The sequence below is a fragment of the Opisthorchis viverrini genome (assembly GCF_000715545.1).
Source record: "Opisthorchis viverrini unplaced genomic scaffold opera_v5_9, whole genome shotgun sequence".
NCBI classification, from domain to species: Eukaryota; Metazoa; Platyhelminthes; class Trematoda; order Opisthorchiida; family Opisthorchiidae; genus Opisthorchis; species Opisthorchis viverrini.
In genome coordinates, this window is record NW_008751665.1 from 2743107 (window position 1) to 2763633 (window position 20527).

The window sequence follows — 20527 nt, forward strand, 5'->3', positions numbered from 1 at the left end:
CCCCCTCTTTTTCTCTTCTCTTCACTGTAGGGCTTTTAGTACAAATATATATATATCTATATATATATATATAACTAGACGAATCTTATGGTTGTACGGCAGTGAAGCGTCAGTGCCAACATTGATGTTGCTGTCTTTGATGATGATGATGGATGGGCGAGATGGACTAAGTGGTTAGAGCACGAATTTACTGACCGGAAGGTACGTGGTTCGAACCCCACCTCTGCATCTCGACTTCCCCTGTCTAGGCTTGGGCAACCTGGCAGTATACCAACCCTCACGCAACCTTCGGGTGGCATGGCAGTTGGGTACCGAGTGTGTGCTACAGCTGAACGGATTTTTTATTTATTTATTAGACACGACCTTGCCATTACGACACCCAGGTCCGAACATACTAATGCACAATAGCTGCACGTCAGGCTCAGATGGTCCCATGGATGAGATAGTGGGCTACCTGTTCGGCAACCCACCGTTCGAAGCACCGTACAAGCACCTTCAAACAGGCTGCTGGCTCCCATCCTGATTTCGGAATCAAACACGTGGAAAGAGTCCATAAATAGTCTAACCGTATGTCCCTCAAATGTTTCCACTATGCTAAGTGTGCATCTGTTGTAACTAGAGCCCTGCTACGGGGACAAAAGCCACATAAACTTCATATAATGTTCCCATCAGACTATACATGAGGACAACTGAAGAGCCGAGATGGCAGAGTAAACACGTCATATGTTCCAGTGGATGAGCTTCTAGCCTTACGAACAAAGTCAGGATAAGGTGCACCAGAGAGCTCTATAGTCCCACAAGTACACACATAAAGGTGTCGAGTCCGCACTCACAGACAACTGTTCTGACACAACACTGGGTTTGGGTGGCACGTCGGTAAGGAACGGGCGGACGCATTCCGGATAGTCGTAGAGCACTTGCAACACCTGTTTCATGGATGAAGGTCGATCACCATACTGGTGTTGACAACATAGGCGAATGAGTCTCCAGCTGTACAAAGAGACAGGTAGAGAAAAAGGACTTTATTGTCATGTGACTTTCTTCTAAGAACATGCGCAACCAAACGAAAACTAATCATCAACATTGGCAGCGACATCAAGGGGAGAACACTGGCACACGTACATGAGCAAGATAACAGGTCCTGGTGGTGGCCTGCCACAAACACTCAGACAGTACGAACAAAAACTGACAGCATGAAAGCCAGTGACGTCGATTAGAGTCTGCGGCCAAGCACAGGAAGGATTACGAAAACCCCATCCCTGGAGGTCAACGGCATCCGGGCTTTTCATAACCTCCTTGACTCTCTTCTGAAAGGCTGTTCAAGTGTTGTGGCGAATCCAGAAATGATCAGGAGGGACAGTGGAACAACTCAAAAACATACGATATCAATTCTGAGTAGAAAAGGGAGGACAACACACTTCAACAGAGTACTTTGGGCTATGCTCCAGTGTGCATTCGAACATTCATACCGCTTTGTCCCGATTCACGAAGACAACCAGAGCCACGTCAACACAGAGTGTTAGCCACTCCACGATGGACATCCTCGAGGGACAGAGTACTTTGGGCTATGCTCCAGTGCGCATTCGAACATTCACACCGCTTTGTCCCGATTCACGAAGATAACCAGAGCCAGGTATACGCATGCTCGTCAACACAGAGTATTAGCCACTCCACGATGGACATCCTCGAGGAGTCATCTGCATCACCTGTCGATCACAAGTTATCGTACACTCGCCCAGATAATGGGCCAGTTCAAAGGGAAGTTAAATACTCCCCCCTCTGTTTCTGCCATAAAACGGTTGTATTTTTCTGAAGAAGCGTAGAACCATAAGGATCCACACAAAAATGCAAGCTGTTACCGGTTCCACAACAACATTTGTGCAGGTTACCTAACAAAGACAGATCATTCGAATAAGATCGTCATCGCCACCTCGTCATACCCTGGCAGCAATATATATTGCTGTTATCGTGGGCAAATGCGGGATTGTCGTTTAGGGAAGGTGATGACCTAGATAAGTTTCATTTTGCTGAAAAGACAGTGGATGTATGAGAGCCCTCCTGTGGAAAGGAGCGTTGTGGCATGGACACTTTCGGACATTTGACCAACAAATGGTGTCTATCCGGAAAGGACCATGTCTGGACGGACACATCAAAGTAACAGGTAGGGAGACAGACCATTAGCCAGAAATAGAGCTACCGACAGAAAAGCGACCAACGGCCTCGAAAGTAAAGTGTATAAAAGGCTGAAACGGCCAGAGAGCTGACACAAAGACTCACACGGCGGTGTTTCTGGCACTTGGTGGCAAAAAATCGGAAATACCAAATTCCATCCGTTTGACTCGTTCCACTACCTCGACGTCGCCCATATCGCTGTAGGGGAACACTCCAAAGGTGACAATCTCGTAAACCGTTATCCCGTAGGACCAAATGTCGGATTGTACACTGAACATACCGTATTGCACAGCCTCCGGAGACATCCACCGTATGGGTAATTCGCCTGAGAGGAGACAACAGCCCAGCAGGGACAGAAAAGCAGCACAGATAACTAGGGAGGAGAAGGAGACAGTTTCCAACGAAGCCACACAGTTGTGGGTTTAAGAGTCAAACAGATGAAAGGAGAACAAGGAAAATTTATGATGAAGACCATTGAAAGTGAGCTTCAGAAGACCTGAAATGACCCCGACCACTGTTCGGGCGCTGAACCCCTCCTCTAGTGGCTGGCTAATGTGCTCCCCCCTAAATGACGGACAGGGCTGGCCTCGGACAACTGCAGGTGAAGCAGTAACGGAAACTCCTAGTGGTGAGGCTTTCCGCCTGCCCTATTCTACATCTCCTATGATGACACAATCAAACCAGAAGGCAGGGTTAGGTAGAGCTTACATAGGCCATATATCCACATTCGGTAAAAACGGTGCAAAACGAGAGGATCTGAACGTGGGCGTCAACGTCAACAACAACAGCAATACATTACTCACACTAATGCTTCGCTGCCGTACAACCACGATTTATTTGAAAGCCTTATTGTGAAGGAAAGAATAATAGTGGACGAAGAATGGACTTAGTGCTAGCTTACCACAATCATTCGGAAGTGCCTACAATTGAAAGCACTAATTCAGGTAATCTGGATAGAAATTGATAAGAATACCATTACCATCGAGTAGCAGCCATATCCTGCAACGTCTCCGATCAGTGGGGAACACGCGCTCCCCATCCCAGAAGACGAGTAGCACCGACGTAGCACCCAAACGTCCCGTGATCTCTTTCATAACCCTCTGCTAGCTCGAGGGTTACCCACCTCTCTGTTTCAGCCGCTCTGAATCGGGCACGGCAAACGGCACTCTCTTCGGCAAACGATGGTTGGGCATAAGCAACACATGGTCAAACCAACGCAACTTCTGGTGCTGGACACATTCTTCAATGGAAGTGCCCGTTGCACAACCGAAAACTAACTTTCTAATTGCCTCGTTAAGCATTCACCGATACAAACTTACACGAGCTATGGTTCTGAGACAATGAGTGTCGAACACCTGAAGACGTCTCAGTTCTGCTGCTCGGACAGGCCAAGTCGAACAGCGATACAACTAAACAGCCCACATTGTGGACTGATATGCAAGTCCCATGAGATTCAGGGATAAAGTGCTCTGCCACCATAGGTGTCTCAAATTAACAAACGCGACCCGAGCGTTGCAGATTCGTGCATTGACCTCATTTGTTACATTACAATCAGAACCAATGCAACGTCCAAGATACGTAAAACGCTCCACAACTTCGAGTGCCTCTCCCTGTTTTGCAAATGGGGTATTTAGTGGCTGCATGGCCCAACACTTTGTGGGTGCAAAGTACATACCAAAGGACGGGATAAATTTGGTTACTTCATCCGAAAATACCTGCGTCTTCTCCTCCTCTTCCAAGATGAGAACAATGTCGGGTGCATATTCTAGAAAGACACTGTTTTCGTCAAAGGTTATTTGAAAACTAGGGTGGCGAGGACCTCTCAGCGTTCGTCTCATTATCTCATCAATCACGAACTCAAATAGCAATGGGGAGGGTGGACACCGCTTTGTGTACGGAAGCTTTTGGAGAGCCCTCCGTATACTCTTACACGCCCAGGAGACTAAAAATCATCAGCTGTAGTAACCGCGTACTTGCCGTACAGTGTTTGTAGCTGCCAACATCATTTCAATTGGTATAAACTGATACAGGAATGTATGAACCTATCGTCTTTTCCTATTGGCGGACGCCTGAGTGCGTAAATGTTCTCTAAAAACCTCTTTTTAAAAGGAGTATCCGGCGAGCATGCCATATGTCATCATTGCCATGACCTCACTAACAGCAAATATGAATCGGAAATGAGATGATCTTAGGGAGTGAAGGACACCCTTCCGCACCTAACTTATCCAATAGAATTTCACACTGATGAGCGGCCGGGTTGGCTGCCAATTACTGTTGCTGCTCCATATACACGAGAGAAAGTAGTCAGATAATAAAACTCCGATGGCAGCATTTGGTCCAAACGAAAGTCAAGGTTGTATTCCTCACGAGTGCGAGCAGTGTCCAAAGGAAAGCAACAAAAAGCGGAATGACAAAACGCTACAAAAGCTAAATAAAAGACAGTGCAATTCCGCAAAAAGCAACTCACAGTTTCGTGTGAATCGGTAGTAACCATCTGGCCGGTTCGTGGTCTTCTCCCGAGTTAGTCCAAAATCACCAAGTTTGACCACATGATCCGATCCGACGAGACAATTGCGACAGGCGATATCACGATGAATAAGGTTCTTACTGTGGAGGTACTGAACGCCCTGAGCAATATCAATGCTCATTTTGGTTAGGGTCGAAGGTCGAATGTCTTCGTGATCAGGTGAGCTATGGGAAAACAAACAACAGTGAAATCGGAAAGTCGGCGGATCAAGTTGCCGAAAAAAAAACAATCTGACTGATCACGACCATAAACTCACGGGCAACAAAACCAACATCAACACATCAGTGACTGGGATGTCGGCGTGAAACGATGTGTCCTGAGGTATGAAAAAACAAACACTGGAGACGACTCCCATCTTACTGGGACTACTTTTTGAGAGTGGATGGCGTGGCGGGTCATAGAGTTTCAGTGGAACGTGGTAACACCAGCGCCATTGTTTGCTTCTAGCCCACAGTTATGTTACCCCTTGCTTTTACACGACCAGCAGGGAGCAGGGATATCCGAAAAGCGATGATACACAACATCAAACTTGGTCGTCGGGTTTCGGTCACTCAACCGGCCAACCTTGTCCTTAGAAGGTCGTCGTTGGGCGTCACCAGGAGACTCAGCACTCTTCGACTATCCTACCATTCATCGAGGTAGCCGACTTGTCAGAGTTGTTCCAGTGTAGGTTTGGCAGCAATAGATATCCGGAACTGCCAAATACGGAACGCGAATGTACAGCAGAAAGCATAACCAGATGAGCTTTCTCTTCAACTAGAGGGGTTGGTCAACACCCAGCGGTAACTACTCAGCGGTCATTCATTACACACCATTTTGAATCACAAACCCACGGACTGGTGATAATCAGCTACTCAGCGGACACCGGAGATCAGTCAGTAAGGACTTTCTGACTACTCACCAGTAGTCAGGTGACCAGTGGAATTAGTCAACGGCAGGTTGAACCAAGAATCACCTCTGAAATCGCATTCGGTGTTAGCGCAGTCCAGAGGCAGTACCCCGAAACTGCCAGTCAGCGGGCCACTTGCCCAATCTTCTACACCTACCTGATGCATCTCAGTAAGGACTAAAGTGTTCGCTCGACTGAACTTTCAAGCATCCAAGCACATCACTAAAAGGTGTTCGCGTACCGTTTTATAGAGACGCGAAAAGCAATGACTGACGATGAGTGTCAAACATGCGTCAGAATGAAATACAAACGTTTTTGGTACACATGAACTACAGAAGAAAGGAGGACTTAAGATCAGAGACCCTCCTGTAAAAATATAAACCATGAAATGGATCGAAATGGGCACTAACTCAGCTTTCGATAGTTGCTGGCTATACGAATTAGGGGAAAAAGAGAGGTAAGCAGCTCCGGAGATCAAACTTGTGGCCTTTTGAAACCTCACAGGTGGAGATAAAGGAAGAGGCAACGGATGATTGCACCATGTTCTTTCATCCATGCACACAGCTTCCCTCTAGTCTGTCCAACAAAAAACTTGTATCATTCATTCGCCGTACTGCGTTATCTCTCTTTCTCTGTTTGGTGGGTCTCCTTTGATCTAGAGATAAGTTTCTACGAATGAGCGATCCGTTTGTGAGTTGCCATGATTACTATCTAATGTAGTAGCAGCCTTGCTTTGAGTTCTTGAGGTATGGGAGGATTATCCTTTTGGTTGTTTGTTCTTGTGTCATCTAACAATTATTAGGCCTTCCCAAATTTTTTTCAAGCGCATCCCATTTATATACAAAGGAAACTACTCACAAGATTGCTGAAAACTCTTCGAAAGGCCACGACCGGTTTCGCCCTTCTTGCGGCTCATCAGGTAGGCGCAGTCCACGAGTTTCCGTCAACCTTATGTTCTACTTGAACCCAAATTGCACTGTTTTCGAGAAATACACTAACTTGCAAATCAATTTGGTTTTCACCAGAGACTCAACTGAGTAGTTTGCTTTATGAAAATATACTGCGATATCTCGAACATCGTGCCAACTGAATCATGAGGCGGTCTGTGTGCAGCACATTCAGTTGTAGAATATCATAAACAAGGGATTCATTTGAGTCTCTCGTGAAAAACAAATTGATTTGCAAATGAGTCATTTGAGTCCTCGTGAAAAACAAATTGATTTGCAAATGAGTGTATTCCTCGAAAACGTCACACTTAGGTTTAAATGGTGCATGAGCGTTTCTATGATGGTCAGTTCTCAGTGGATGTTTTAAGCTACTTAACTAGTTAGTCTGTGAAGTGTATTCTTGATGATGAATCATGTGATTAGACGGACTAATGTGAGTGGCTAGACAAGGTGCTGATACAACCTACATTGCCGTTGGGTTAACTACTCATTTTCACGTTTGACCTTGAACCGTTCATGATCCATTGGACACCGGTGCCGTATTTTTCTACTATTAATAGTGACAATCGTGGGTGTCTGCGACCAACAAATCGGCGATTCATTTAGCATATTGTATTGCTACGACTCAGGCATCTGGATGGTCTGATGCCGGTCGGTGACTGATATGCTTGATGGAAACATCCCCGCAGCCCGTGGAGGAGTTCTTCGTGCGCAGGCAGGTGAAATTCTCACACAAGTGACTTTCGGCGATCGATAAACGCAGTAACTATATGTGTACATCAAATCAGATGGACGTTTATTTTAACTGAAACAATGAGACCAACGGGTCCTGTGGACTGGTTGATCGTAGTCTAAATTCGTCTTCGAGTATGGAGTATTTCGATGCTCAGTTGGCGTACGATGAAACGACTTCGTATGATTGTACTGCAGCCTCGTAGTTTGTTGCTGCCACCCTAGGTTCTGCATTGCTCCTTGTCTCTATAGTTGAAGCCATCAGATCTGCAGGTTTCAATCCCGGTGAGGAACAATAGAGGATGATAATTAGTCACCGGAGTTAATTTCGCAGTTTATTTCCTAACCTATACGTACTACGGGGAACGAGACGTGGTCCGTGCTCTCACGTCTGGCGGGTAGAAGGTAGACACCCAAACATAGAAGCTGGTACACGCAAAACACACTAGGATTCCCTACATTGGACGGTGGTTCCAGTCGCAGTGACAGTCATCTACTGAATGAACGAGTGCCTCATGCAAGTGCCTCTAAGCATGCAGAGAGGCCCAGCGGTCTTCCATTAGCCCCCTTAGCAGCACACAAAACACGGTCCTGAAGAGATGAAAGTTTTCCTCCAAAACGACCTGGTTCAGTACCTACATGATGTACACAAGAGTTAGGAAGGGTGAACTGGTCTATACAGACGGTGTTCCATCGCATTTCAGATTCAATCTGAGTGTATAACATCCCATGCCCCCCATATACACACCTGATAAAACCTCATAAGGAAGAAGATCCAATCCCACGATTCAATCAACTTATTTGGTGAACACGGTAACTCGTCAAGAAGGACGCTAACGAAAACCCCGAAAAAATAATATTCTTCGGAAATAGGTGCTTTTAATGCTTCTGAATCGTGTTATTTTTCGGTGATAAACACTCTCCACTCATCTCAATTTCCTTAAAAACTGAAGCATTACTCATGAGGTGATTTTGTTAGCTAATTTCCCGATCGGTTGACAAGCTAACAACCTATAAATGAGTCCATTTATGATTGGAAATTGTGTCGTGTTTATGGACAAGAAGTGTGCGTGTTCAGCGAAGTGCACTCCGAGTTGCCGTTGCGTTCTCCAACTAGACGTGGCGCTACAGTCCGTTCAGTGGAACTGTGACCACTCGGTGTTATAGGACCTCTGAGGTGTCCAAGGCGTTTTTGAATAGTGCCGCTGATTGCCAATACGCGTGGATTCTCTACAACGTTTGTTCGCGGCAAGTCATTTGGACTGTAAACAAAAAAACGTTCAGCTGTAGCACCCTCACGGTGTCTGGCTGCCATGCCACCCGAAGGAAGCACGAAGGCTGGGATAGTGCCAGGTTGCCCAAGCCTAGACAGGAGAAGTCGAGAGGCAGAGGTCAGGTTCGAACCACGGAGCTTCCGCGCTCTTACCACTTGGGCCATCTAGCCCACTGTAAACAAAACGGACCGGTAATCTGCAGATTGTCTTGCCCTACTGCGCCTGACTGCTTCCTTGATAAATGAAACAAGCTCCGAAGTCGCATGTACAGTGAAAATCATTTTCCCGGTCATCCAGAAAATTGAAGCAATGATAATTGTAAATGTGTTATACTGTCGACAATTTTGTGAACAGACGTGGTGGTGCTTGTGACATTGTTAAATTTTCCCCGCATACGAAGCCGAAAGTTCGGCTGATTCAATTAGTTACTTAGAGTGTTTTGCAAAAACTTCCAAATATCCATGTACTTCAAACGTCATTTGTCCCAACTAATGTAATAGTCACCCGGGAGGAACAAAGCCACACTTGAAATTTTATGCTATACTTTTACGAGTTCTTGTTTGGTTTTCACAGTCAGAAAATTCTGAAAACCTAGCGGAACTAAGCCAGTTATTAGGGCTTTTTTGCATTTAGTCGGTAGCTGAACCGTTTGCATAGAACCAACATGCAACATTGTAGATAGGATAGAACGTAAGCCGGTCATAAAATCCACGCAAGTTTTATTACGTAGAATGTGCGTTTAAACGTGGATTTGTGACTGCGCTATTCATCTGCAGGGATTGGATGCACCTTCCATGACCACTTTGATGCTACGGAAAATTCCGATTCACAAGTTTGGGGTAGGGTACGGGTACGTGTGCGCGCATTTATGTGCGCGCTGACGAGTGGAATCCATTTGACCAGGAAACTAACACACACACACACACACAGACAAGATACAAAGAGCCTCAGAGAACAATTATGGCCATCTATGCGCAGCAGACTGATTCCACTCTGGAAATGCAGACGTAATAAACTGTACATCTGAAGCAGCGCTTGCAAAATGTGACCATAAAACTCAAATCTCTGCTTCCAACTGTGAAGTCACTCTGGAAATGCAGACGTAATAAACTGTACATTTGAAGCAGCGCTTGGGGAATGTGACCATAAAACTCAAACCGACGGTAAATCCATATTTGGGAAGTCTAATTTTGCTGTGGTTTGTCTTGAAAAGCTGACCAGTTTTTCTCTCGTGTGAACCCAATACCGATGACACAATCGCACATCACAAACCTCATGCAGCATGACGATGCGTTCTCGTCAAGCTGGACGCCTCACCGGTGTAGTCTATCCAGAGAGTGTCACGATACTGTCCAATCCATGCCCTGGTGACAGTGTCACAGCTTGACTGAACAAGAAAATTCGCAACACTACATCTTGGGATAATTGTTAATCGGCTGGCAATTGATAGTAATTATCGCTCAATTGTTGGAAAACGTTTGGAACCGGGTGAGAAATCGTTGCTTCACACGTCCGAAAAATGGTTAGCATGTTATTTGCCCAGCAATCTGAGGTTATTCTTTATTCTCATGAGACTACTGAAAACCCTTCAACAACCCACTACGAGTTCCGTCCCTCTTGGGTCTCATCAGACAGGTGCAGTCCCCGAGTTAACATCAACTTTACGTTTTGTTACGTTTGATAGATTTCAGCGGTATTTTCGAGGCGCTTGGCACATCTTTACAGATTTCATGAAGCCTGAACCAATCGCTGGTTGTAAAAGACAAAACATCAGTGCATACGAGATTTTAGCTGGTTGGCAAGGGTGGCACACTCGTTCATATTTGTACGCAACAAAAGAGGTGGCTAAAGGATGAACTAGGAAACCGCCAAAGATGATGAACAATGAACAGAACCACGGGGTTGAAGATAAGTTTGCGACAGTTTATTACCGAGATTCACAAGTTAGCTGAGAGATTGACTCGAGTGGCACTCGGACACAATTCCGTCAGAAAATTAGCGTTTAACTTCGTAGAATCTATAGCTTGAAATAGTAGTACACTCTCGAAGGGTTCACCTGTGGTGGCTTCCAAGGTATTCAGCAGTACAGATAATGGTATATCGGATCGAAAATAAAATTCGTTCTGATCCGAACAGACAAAAGTGCCGCACCAATTTGCAAAACGTATCAACCACAACAATTAGAAAACAGGCACAAAAATATCACAACAAAACGGCCCTAACCTACCGTTGTGCCAAAATTCGCCTGGAAAGTAAATATGTCTTCAAGTCACCCAATAACATCAATTCCATGATCAGATAAAGTGTGTCTTTCAGTTTCAGCGATATCCCGATCAGTCGCACCACATTCCGATGCTCCAACGAGCGCATCAACTTGGCCTCAGACAAGAAATCTATTTTCCCCTCGTAGGTAGCCTTTTCGTTCAGAACCTTGACCGCCACGGCCTCCCACGTCTCGTTTGTTTTCGCCTCGCCACCAAACACCAGACCAAATGCACCTTGACCAATGTGTCGGTTGAGAACAATCGCTTCCATCGGCATCTAGATGGAGGAAAATAACTTTTATATTTGAGCTCAGCTGAGTTGCGAATATTTATCAGCCACTTATGACTACCAAAGCCATCGAACTAGAAGAACTCGAAACGCATGAAGGGATGGCAGCCTTCCTCAGAGAAAAAAGCAGATTCAAGCTCTCACGCGAGAGCACCACCGTTGGGTAGGGTACACGGCGGTCAGCGTCCAGGAGGTGGTCTCTCTCCGTTTATTCCCATGCCCTCATTTAACACGTAAGTCGCTCTAAATCCTCTCAAATTCATATCAGGCGGCGGCAGTGTGAAGTCTACAGATTCATTTCAACGTGCACGAAGGTCCGTCTTAGCGCCATTGTTGCTTGTCGATCGGTGATTAGGGTTCAGCTGAAATTTCCAGTGCCACCGATTATTAGTAAATGGCTTCCTAGAATTGCTGGCAGTAATAAAAGTGGACAAGCCTCTTCAGTAAACAGTAATAAGATTGCCTTGACCTTGAAACTCCGGGTTCGAATGACTCAAGAGGCTCGTTCTACCTATCAAACGGCCAAGTTAGGGTTATGGTTATGGGTCAGTGGGTTGTGCCAAAGGTGATTGTGATGTACACTTTTCCCAGGGTTCAAAACGCTAATTTCCTTCACTGTGTTACGTTAAAACAACAAAGAAATTCTGAGCTTAATTCAAAAGGCGATTTCCACGCATAAGACGGACTGAGCGGTTTGATCAACAATATCTCACAGATGGTAGGGGGAAGGACATTGAGCAAAGTATTTGATCTGCAATTGTGACCCATGCCTGGTGAGCGACGAAAAGTCCAGTTAACTCACTCCTTTTTGGGGCGAGGTGGCTCAGTGGTTAGAGCGCGAATTTACTGACCGCAGGGTCTGTGGTTCGGATCCTACCTCCGCATCTCGGTTTGGGCAACGTGACAGTATCCGGTCCCTCGTGTTTCCTTCAGGTGGCATGGCAGCTAGGCACCAAAAGATTCATTTATATTTGGAAATGAGTATCGAACCACTAAGGTAGACAGTTTTGCTGGCGTAATTGTCGCACCAACTGCAGTTGAACTGCGACACACTAGGTGAGACAGACTAGTTTACTAAAATATACTTTATTTTTGCGGAAGATAATTCCAGAGCCGACAAAACTGGTAGCATTGGGGCTGTAGGCAGGTGCACTGTACATACACCAGTGAAGATGTCATAAGCATTCACCATTTGTAGGGTGATCACCTCTGAATGACGATCCCAGCAGCGTTGTTTTCTTTTTTGCCAATAATACGGTCTCGGTTTTACCTGGGATCCTGATGTATCCCCCTGAGGCGACTGTGGCGACTACTAAAATTCGGTGATGCCGACCCTTCTGTCTCCATCGAAGACAAAATCTGGACTAAAACACGTTAGCATCGGACAGCAGTGAAGTTGGAAAACTGCGGACCACGTAGATTTGCGGCAAACTGCTCCCTTCGTCTGTTGCCCGCACCATCATTTTCGTGTCAAGGTGTGATTTTCGAGGGATCAGAAAAGCCGAGTTGAGTCAGAACCAAGGTGGCACACATGATGTGCTTACTTCGCATTTCACGAAAAATCCGCTAGTCCCTTAATCACTAGGCCGAGACATTGAGGCGATGTTTGATGATACAAACAAAAGAAGCTTGGAACTGTCGTGGTTGCTGATTCTCCGATCAGAAGTTTACTAGACGAACGATAGATCCAAGTCTCCAAGAGGATGCTTGGTGAAATAGGGTTTCATGGAAATTCGCTATCTAGCAAAGTCAAACATTCTAAAAGGCACTTTATTTATGCCACCAAATTCGTCCCCTCACTCACCGAAGTCGATTCGGCTGGAACTTATGATCTGACGGAGTAATCCACCATGTTTTGGAGCTATCCACCAAAGTTACTGTTTCGTGTACATTACTAGCGGACGATGGGTAACGTTCAGAAGTGGCTTCACGCTAAAGCATACCAGTGATTTCATCGGGTATTCCAGTTTTTCCGCTGTCAGCTATTCTTCGCCAATGTCCTAGGTTTTCTACAAGGCCATGTTTCCTAGAAGGCTGATATTTTTTTCAAAAATAAACCGTCGTATTCAAGGCCCAATTCATGCACTGCTGATACAGTTCACTTCTTAAAGAATCGGTTCGATCACCTTTTGCAGTGACCAACAGCTACTCATAAGTAGTGCAGAAGTTGTGCTGCCAAATCACAGCCTATTTTAAATTAGTTGACGAAAGTAAGGGAGAAATGTATGACTGTTCAAACTTGTTAGTCACTGTCGAAGAAGCGTGAAATTTTCGCATCTTCACTGCTTATCCACTATTTTCCAAGTACAGTGTGAAAGGGATAAGAGAGGATACAGTGGTTTCAGTTTATAGTAAGAATTTTACTACAAAAGCGTGCACATAGGGTGTCTACAAGTTCTCCTCATTGACTTTTTCTCTAACTGGTGACATTTTTGCATCGGGCAACCCACCACACAGCGGTCCAGTGTGGCAAACCACATAATGTGGTGCTGTCTACCACCAGAAGGCTGAAAAGCGTACAGTGGGATCATCAATTAACGCTCCAACGATTCAATCAAAGACCTTTTCGGGGAGCCAAAGTTGTTTTAATCACATCTAGAAATGTCATATCAGTACTTCACGGGGCAAAAACATTGATGAAACCGCTACAAAAACAACTCACATCCAGATCCGCTAGTTCCGCACACAGCTCTTCAAAAGGTTTCCTCGTACGCTTTTCCGCCTCACGGAGTTTTCGACGATAATGCAAACTGGCCAGAATAACCGGAACCAGACAGAGTACAGTCACACAAATGGCAACAAACACAGTCGCACCAGTGCAACCCATATTTAGAGTATGGCTGAGAAATGGAAAGGCACAAACTTCCGAGACGCGTGAGCCATCGTGAGGCGGCCCGCCAAGGAGGCTCCAGCTGACGTTATCCACAGTTCTCCTGATCACGTGGCGCTCGAACGAGGCAAAGTCGTCCAGTAAATCCTGTGTGTCACTAGTATCATTCCCACCGGTGCCTGTTACAGTGGCACTGGCAACCGTACTTCTTCTATCACCGTTTATTTCGGTTGTGTCTGAATCGATTAAAGCTACACGGTGTTCCGTGGTACGGTGCTGGGATGCCGTTGCATCCATACTGCTGATGCTAACATCAGTGCTCGACTGATTAGGACTGAAACTCCACCAGTAGATTGGGATTGTGGTCTTCACTTGATTTTGTTTCAGTACCCAGTGAGAGGCAACACGTTCGTTTCGTGAGTTGAATCGAAGTCCTAGTGGGTTTTGCACACTTGAATCAAGCGAAGGGAAAGGAACAGCAGCCATATCAAAACCAGCAAAACCTTTGTGGCCGAAATTGACCCGACCAACCCGGTTACGAAACGCCTCGGCGACATCTGTCTGATCCAGTGCAGAGGCAACTGAAGGGTTCTCTTTGAGCATCCCAACCAAAGCCCAAGCGAGTGCGACCACAGCATCGTAGGTGTATGTCTGATACCATTTATGCTGTTCGTAGACATCCAGCTGCGGCACTTTCCAGGGTAACCGGCCAACAGCAGCGTTGCGCTTCGAACGTTTCGACGGTTTCGAATAGGGTGGCGTGTCTGAGATCGGTTCCAGCTGTGGTGTGGTGGTTTGTATGGTGGCTGGTTTGTTGGATAAATTTTCGGATTCCGTTGATGATGGATAGAGAACAAAACCAGTATCACGAAAATCAAACTGGAAGCCACTGTCGAACACGTACGGAAGGATCCACTGATGTCCAACCGTAAAGGTCCACGAACTTATATTCGCCATCTGCTGCTCTGTACAATCGGTCAAATGAGAGACGCTGGAGTGTTTCCACCAGCCATTGGACAGCCATGGGTTCAGAAACCACACATACTCCGCATCCAAATGCATACCCAAATGGTAGGCAGCACACAGAACGCAATAGGTTCCTTTCGCCTCGTACTCAACCACGAAGATGCGGCTATTCAGCTGTTTTAAATTTTCAAGTGACTAAAACAGAACGAAGGGGAAAATTCAGCTCCGGAAAACTAAGGAAGCCAAAAAGCAAACGTGATATCCTGTCCATGCGAAATATTCATGAGAGTATGACGAAAACTAGCCGACATCTAACTCCGTCTGCAAATCCCTCCCAGTCACCCACTCGCTGCCGAGGCAGATGAGGGTTCATGGACACCCACCTTTTCCCAAATTTCTTCCGTGTGTTCTCAGATATACGGGACGATGGTGCATGGAACGTATGCCCTAACACTGGTGCTGAACATCAGTTCCATCCTAGTTGAGAATCATCAACAGTGTGCATCTCCCAAATATCTGAGAAGACCCGAACCCGTAACTTCCTGGTTGTAGCTGAACACGACATCATTCGGCCACTAGCAGCTGATCAGCGCTGAGACAGGATAGAGCGCCACTCATCCGACAACTACTGTCTCAGCACTGACTGATGCGAGTCTTGATAAGAAAACCTAGCTTGACAAAATGAAGACTGGCAAGAAACCGATTTCACGCGGGCACATTCAAATTTTTGAAGTGCAGTAACAGTCTACTGGAAAAGGACTATTTAAGGTCTTAGTTGAAGGGGGTGGGACATGTCTTATTGACTGTAACAAAGAGCAATGTGAAACCTTGCTGTATCCTGGGGTGACCATCTATTGGCTACGCCTGAACCGAACCTGCCAGACTACGCGATAAGACAGAGGACCACGGACAGGGCAGTATGATCAGGAAAAAACAGAGCCTGTCGTAGATATACAGGATGACTAAAGGGCCAAGCCCGGTTGTTCACTTGCTCGCTCTATACAGCCAATGGCGACACCCACTCCGCTGGTCGCACGCTGCTAAGCCGTGTTCGGTAGGCCCCACCCGCGCACTGTGCTATCCGGGACGTGTGGGATAGATGGTGACCTTGGGGACGCGTCGTTCCTGCATTTATTTTTTTCATGTCTGGACGTGTCCCGACAAAATTCAACTTCCGATGATGATAACACAATGAAAAACAGACTAGTGGGGAAGTACTGCAGCCCTCCCCTATAGGGTTGGTTATACGGCAAAATCCACTCACAAAGGACCATCTTTATCGTCCACGAACATCACCACGGCAGAAGTTAAGGCTTGTCGGGAAGCCTTCAGTCTAAAGCTACCACCTATAATGGCACCATAGACATGAGTTTGCTTCATGTATGTTTCCATCAAGGGAGGAGGTGATCGTGATAGCACAGTAGTGAACTTTGGTTACATCGGGCTATGATAGATCCTGAAACCGCCGTACAAAGACACCATGGCAAACAGTCCTGTATGAGTGCGGTTTTTCAAGCCCTAGGATGTCATGCGCACGGCTCCACTAATTTCAACATCAAGGTCATCATCTGTGCTGCAACATTGTACCAAATTTCAGCCTCGTTGAGCGGTAATTATCAGGTTCACAGTGAGGATCGACGGCTATTTGGATCGAAAGCCTACTTATCAATAAAGGTCAGGTTATCTGAATAAGCTAATGTTGCCTGGACACCTAAAATCAACAGAGTGATAATAATAATCGTTTGGCTGCAACACAACTTTCGTTGTCCAGCTGCCACACTACCCGAAGGAAGCATGATGGCTGGAAGACTGCCCGGTTGCCCAAGCCTAAACAGGGGAAGTCGAGATGCAGACGTCCGATTCGAACCACGGACCTTCCAGTTTGTGGGTCCGCGCCGTAACCACTGAGCGATCTCGAGCTATGCGGCTTCTAAGAACCTGTCTGTGGGGGCGAGGTCCTGTGGTCAACAGCCCGATACTGTTTCGGAGTCATGCTATCGTTTTCCCTACTCACAATCCAAGAAAGAACAAGAAGCATCATCTCCCTTTTTACCTGAGCTTTTCGGGATAGTATGATATTTGAAGTGACCCGCGAATGTTGATGGAAACATAGAAACCAGTGAAGGATAGAACAATCCGGGTCTAAAACGGGGACGGGTAGGCTGTCTGTACGTGAAACCAATTTAACCATATTTGATCGACGTCCGAGGTGACGAACGGAATGATTGGTTGAATCCAACCCCATGCATACAACATGGTGCGAAGCCCTATATATATAATCTAGATTGACCAAATCACGAGGCGAGGTGAAGGTCATCTGGGCACCGGTCTGACATTGCACATACTCCGGATGAGTGTTTGGCACAATCGGTTGCTGTGCTTTTTTGCGTCTACATCACAAAACTCAACAGTCAAAAGCAGCCGCAGCATTCGACAACACATCACGAAATAACGAGTAGAAAAGGTGAAAAATAACCCAGAGTTGTTTGGAATGCGGCTATAGTGAATGGGGTTATGAACACAACTCACATGTCGAACATTCTTGTAGGTCAGCTGATCTTCATCCATTTGCATATCGGCAATAATCTCAATGTTCATCGCTTGAAACAGACGGGGATTGAAGAAATGATCTGCGTCGCGAAACAGCACCACACGACGCCAATTCCACTGCAGAAACAGGCGCAACAGGATGTAGCTGGTTGGAAGGGAAGAGAATCATTAATAGTGTTCAGTTTGATGACTGAGATTTATATGTGGTGGTGGTGTGCGAGGAGTGGGTGAGGAGTAGCTCAAGAACGATGTCACATTAATGGTAGTAACGTCCCATAGTAGATCCCGTAACATGCAGAAAGGCTGTCGTTAAGGGACAAGTCTTCTTGTCATGCAAAGATTTGAGTTACCGGTAACAAACTTAATGCTTGCGAGTTCCTAAAAAGCACAGAGCAGAGGTGGAAAAGCTGAGGTCCCTTAGGAGATTAGCAAAATTATTGAGAATCCACAAAACTCTGAGATTTACTGATAGGATTTACTCATCACAAAGTTGCGGAAAGCTCGCAGCAGCCTACTATCGATTTTAGCCTGTCTGGGACTCTCTCTGGGGGGTATAACCTCTACAGCGACCGTTGTGGCTTGTCCCGGGGCTGCTATCCACGGACCTAAATAATAACGGTGTACCCCCTCCGGATCAAGGCTCTAACAACGTACGGCTGTGTGAAAACAGTAATGGTCAACATAGTCAGTTGTAGCACACTTTCGGTACCTAACTTTCGTGCCATCCAGAGGAAGCACGAAGGCTAGGATATTGCCAGGTCGCCCAAGCCTAGACAGGGGAAGTCGAGTGGCAGAGGTCAGATTCGAACCACGGACCACTGAACCGTCTCATATATATATGCCTATATGAACTCGAAATAGCTAAGGCACGAAACTAATGACCTCACGGTTCGTGATCCGAACCCAACCACGGGTTATTTACTGCTCCTGTCTGAGTTTGGACAACCTGGTAGTAGTTAGGCCCTCGTGTTTCCTTCAGGCTCCGCGCCAGCTGAGTGGAAAGCGTTCGACATACAATGATGCACCGACTCGACGACAGCTGACGGTGTCTGAAAAGTCATTTTGTGATCTCTTTGTCATGAAATTCAAAAATAATGCGGTCACGAGTGGGACTTTTTTCACGCAGTCGCGAGCGTTTCAAGACCTTCAGCGCCAGCACATACTGATAACACTCTGCTCTGGCAATTTGGCTCAATGGCAAATTAATCAATCACTGAAACGTTTCATTGACCTGGTCCAGACAGTACTCTTCGTATTTGATGATGGTATCTGTTGGATCCCCTAAGTCCTCGTTGTCTTCAAACGCTGAAGCATTGATGATGAATTGGATAACTTCGCCAGTTGCATACTAAAACGGGCGTTGTTTTGATACCGTGTAAAATGCGCTCAAAATTATAGTATCGTAGATCTACTTTCAGCGAGTTTGTTCTGGCAGGAAACATGAGGTGGTGCTGGTGGCGAGTATCTTTCGATGCCTTCCAGTGGCTGACAAGTTCACCTCGAACAGTGCGTCAATAAAGTTCACTTCAATCAGCGTCCGGATAATTTCCAGATAAAAGGTGAACCACGTACTACTGCGTACGACCGAGTCCTCAATAACAGAACTACTTTTAGTGTTCTCAAAACACGGTGGTTTGTCGCATTTGCGAGAAGTGAGAGGTCGGAAAATAGAACATAACAATTCGGAAACCTGTCGGACGGGGAGGGTGAGGTTCTGGAGACATAGAAAGGCTCGTGAGCCGTGAACTACTACTCACTTTGCTTGGGTCATAGAGGGTATGGTGCGAAAGAAGTATGGATAGTGGCGCTGTTCCAAGAACCGTGCAGTTGCCACAGTCGGACTGATGACTAACTTCTTGCGTATGTTGGACAGTTCGACCACGCTTTCCATATCATCTGACCGGATGGCAGCTTGAAATTAGGGGGAAAACGGGGGGATAGAAGTAAGACAAAGTTTTATAGCTGGACAGAAGCTTTCGCAGCACGAATCAGCAGACGAAAAGGTGAAGCAACTAGCAACGCATTGAGAAACCCACACATTGTGTTCCCAGATAGTTTGAAGGTTTGCCGAAATTTTCAGAAGGATAAAACTTGCGTGAACATCAAACAGCATACTGGTCACTCCAAAATTGTGCATTCGACCAGATCTAACTGAATGCAGCTAAAGGAAATAGATGCAAACGAATAACACGTTCGGAGGAGTACAATACCGTAGAAAGCACCGAGGATATGGACATTCAAAAAAACCCTTATTTAAATCAACAGTCTTTGGAAGACATTGAACCAACCGAGGGCTGCAGGACTGGTGGTTGAAGAAACTATAGCAGGCCCCTTCAATCATAGATTAACCCTATTTTGCAACAAAACAGTTTACCTGGGACAAAGATGGTATAATACACAGATATAAAAAAAACAGCACAGAGGAAAAGATCCCAAAAATCTCAATGACTACCATTCCTGTTAGTGTTGTCTGTTCACAGGACAGAGCTCAGGACGGGTAGCCAATAAAACCGACCTGTTGTGTCTTCCCCCACCAACACACTCACGGTCATATTCTAACCTCCAATTTGTTGGTCACTCGCTCACATTCTCTCCGAAAGTAAAAAGTCCATTTTGTGCTTAACGGACGCAGTTCACAGGGATGATTGTTGGAGTGATTTCGGTCACCTAGTCATAAAACAAGACCGAGGATGTTGTACGACATCACGTAGGGAATCGGTGAGAAAGCGGCTGGAAACAAACACTTTTACAGACCATATCTGCAGGTACTATACACCACTACATAACTTCAGATGTTAACGGGTAGTCAAAAATTACACTAGCAGGAAACACCGAAACTTGTAGCTCTCCATTCAAAACAAAAGCTACTGCCTTATACATGCCTTTGTCATAACTCACAAAAGTTTCATACAAAGATTACTGCTCCGTAAACATCTGAAAGTATACCATTGAATTGAGTTGAAGTTAATAAAAGCTGTTTGAAACAAATAAACGTTCAGCTGTAACACACTTTCGGTGCCTGGCTGCCAAGCTACCCAAAGGAAGCACGAGGGCTGGGATACTGCCACGCGTTGCCCAAGTCTAGAC

At 45.9% G+C, this 20527-nt stretch overlaps 1 protein-coding gene across 1 annotated transcript in view; it reads right to left on the minus strand.

The window, feature by feature from the left end:
- The window catches only part of T265_00908 (hypothetical protein), a gene marked incomplete at both ends in the record, with an annotated part of 27514 nt that extends 8163 nt beyond the window's left edge, over positions 1 to 19351 (minus strand). The window contains 8 exons of the mRNA XM_009164803.1: positions 834 to 990; positions 2278 to 2497; positions 3848 to 3937; positions 4640 to 4863; positions 10769 to 11082; positions 13757 to 15085; positions 17420 to 17585; positions 19198 to 19351. Of these exons, the coding sequence (XP_009163067.1) occupies positions 3936 to 3937; positions 4640 to 4863; positions 10769 to 11082; positions 13757 to 15085; positions 17420 to 17585; positions 19198 to 19331 (2169 nt within the window). The remainder of the gene's footprint in view (positions 1 to 833; positions 991 to 2277; positions 2498 to 3847; positions 3938 to 4639; positions 4864 to 10768; positions 11083 to 13756; positions 15086 to 17419; positions 17586 to 19197) is intronic.
- Positions 19352 to 20527: the final 1176 nt, after the last annotated feature.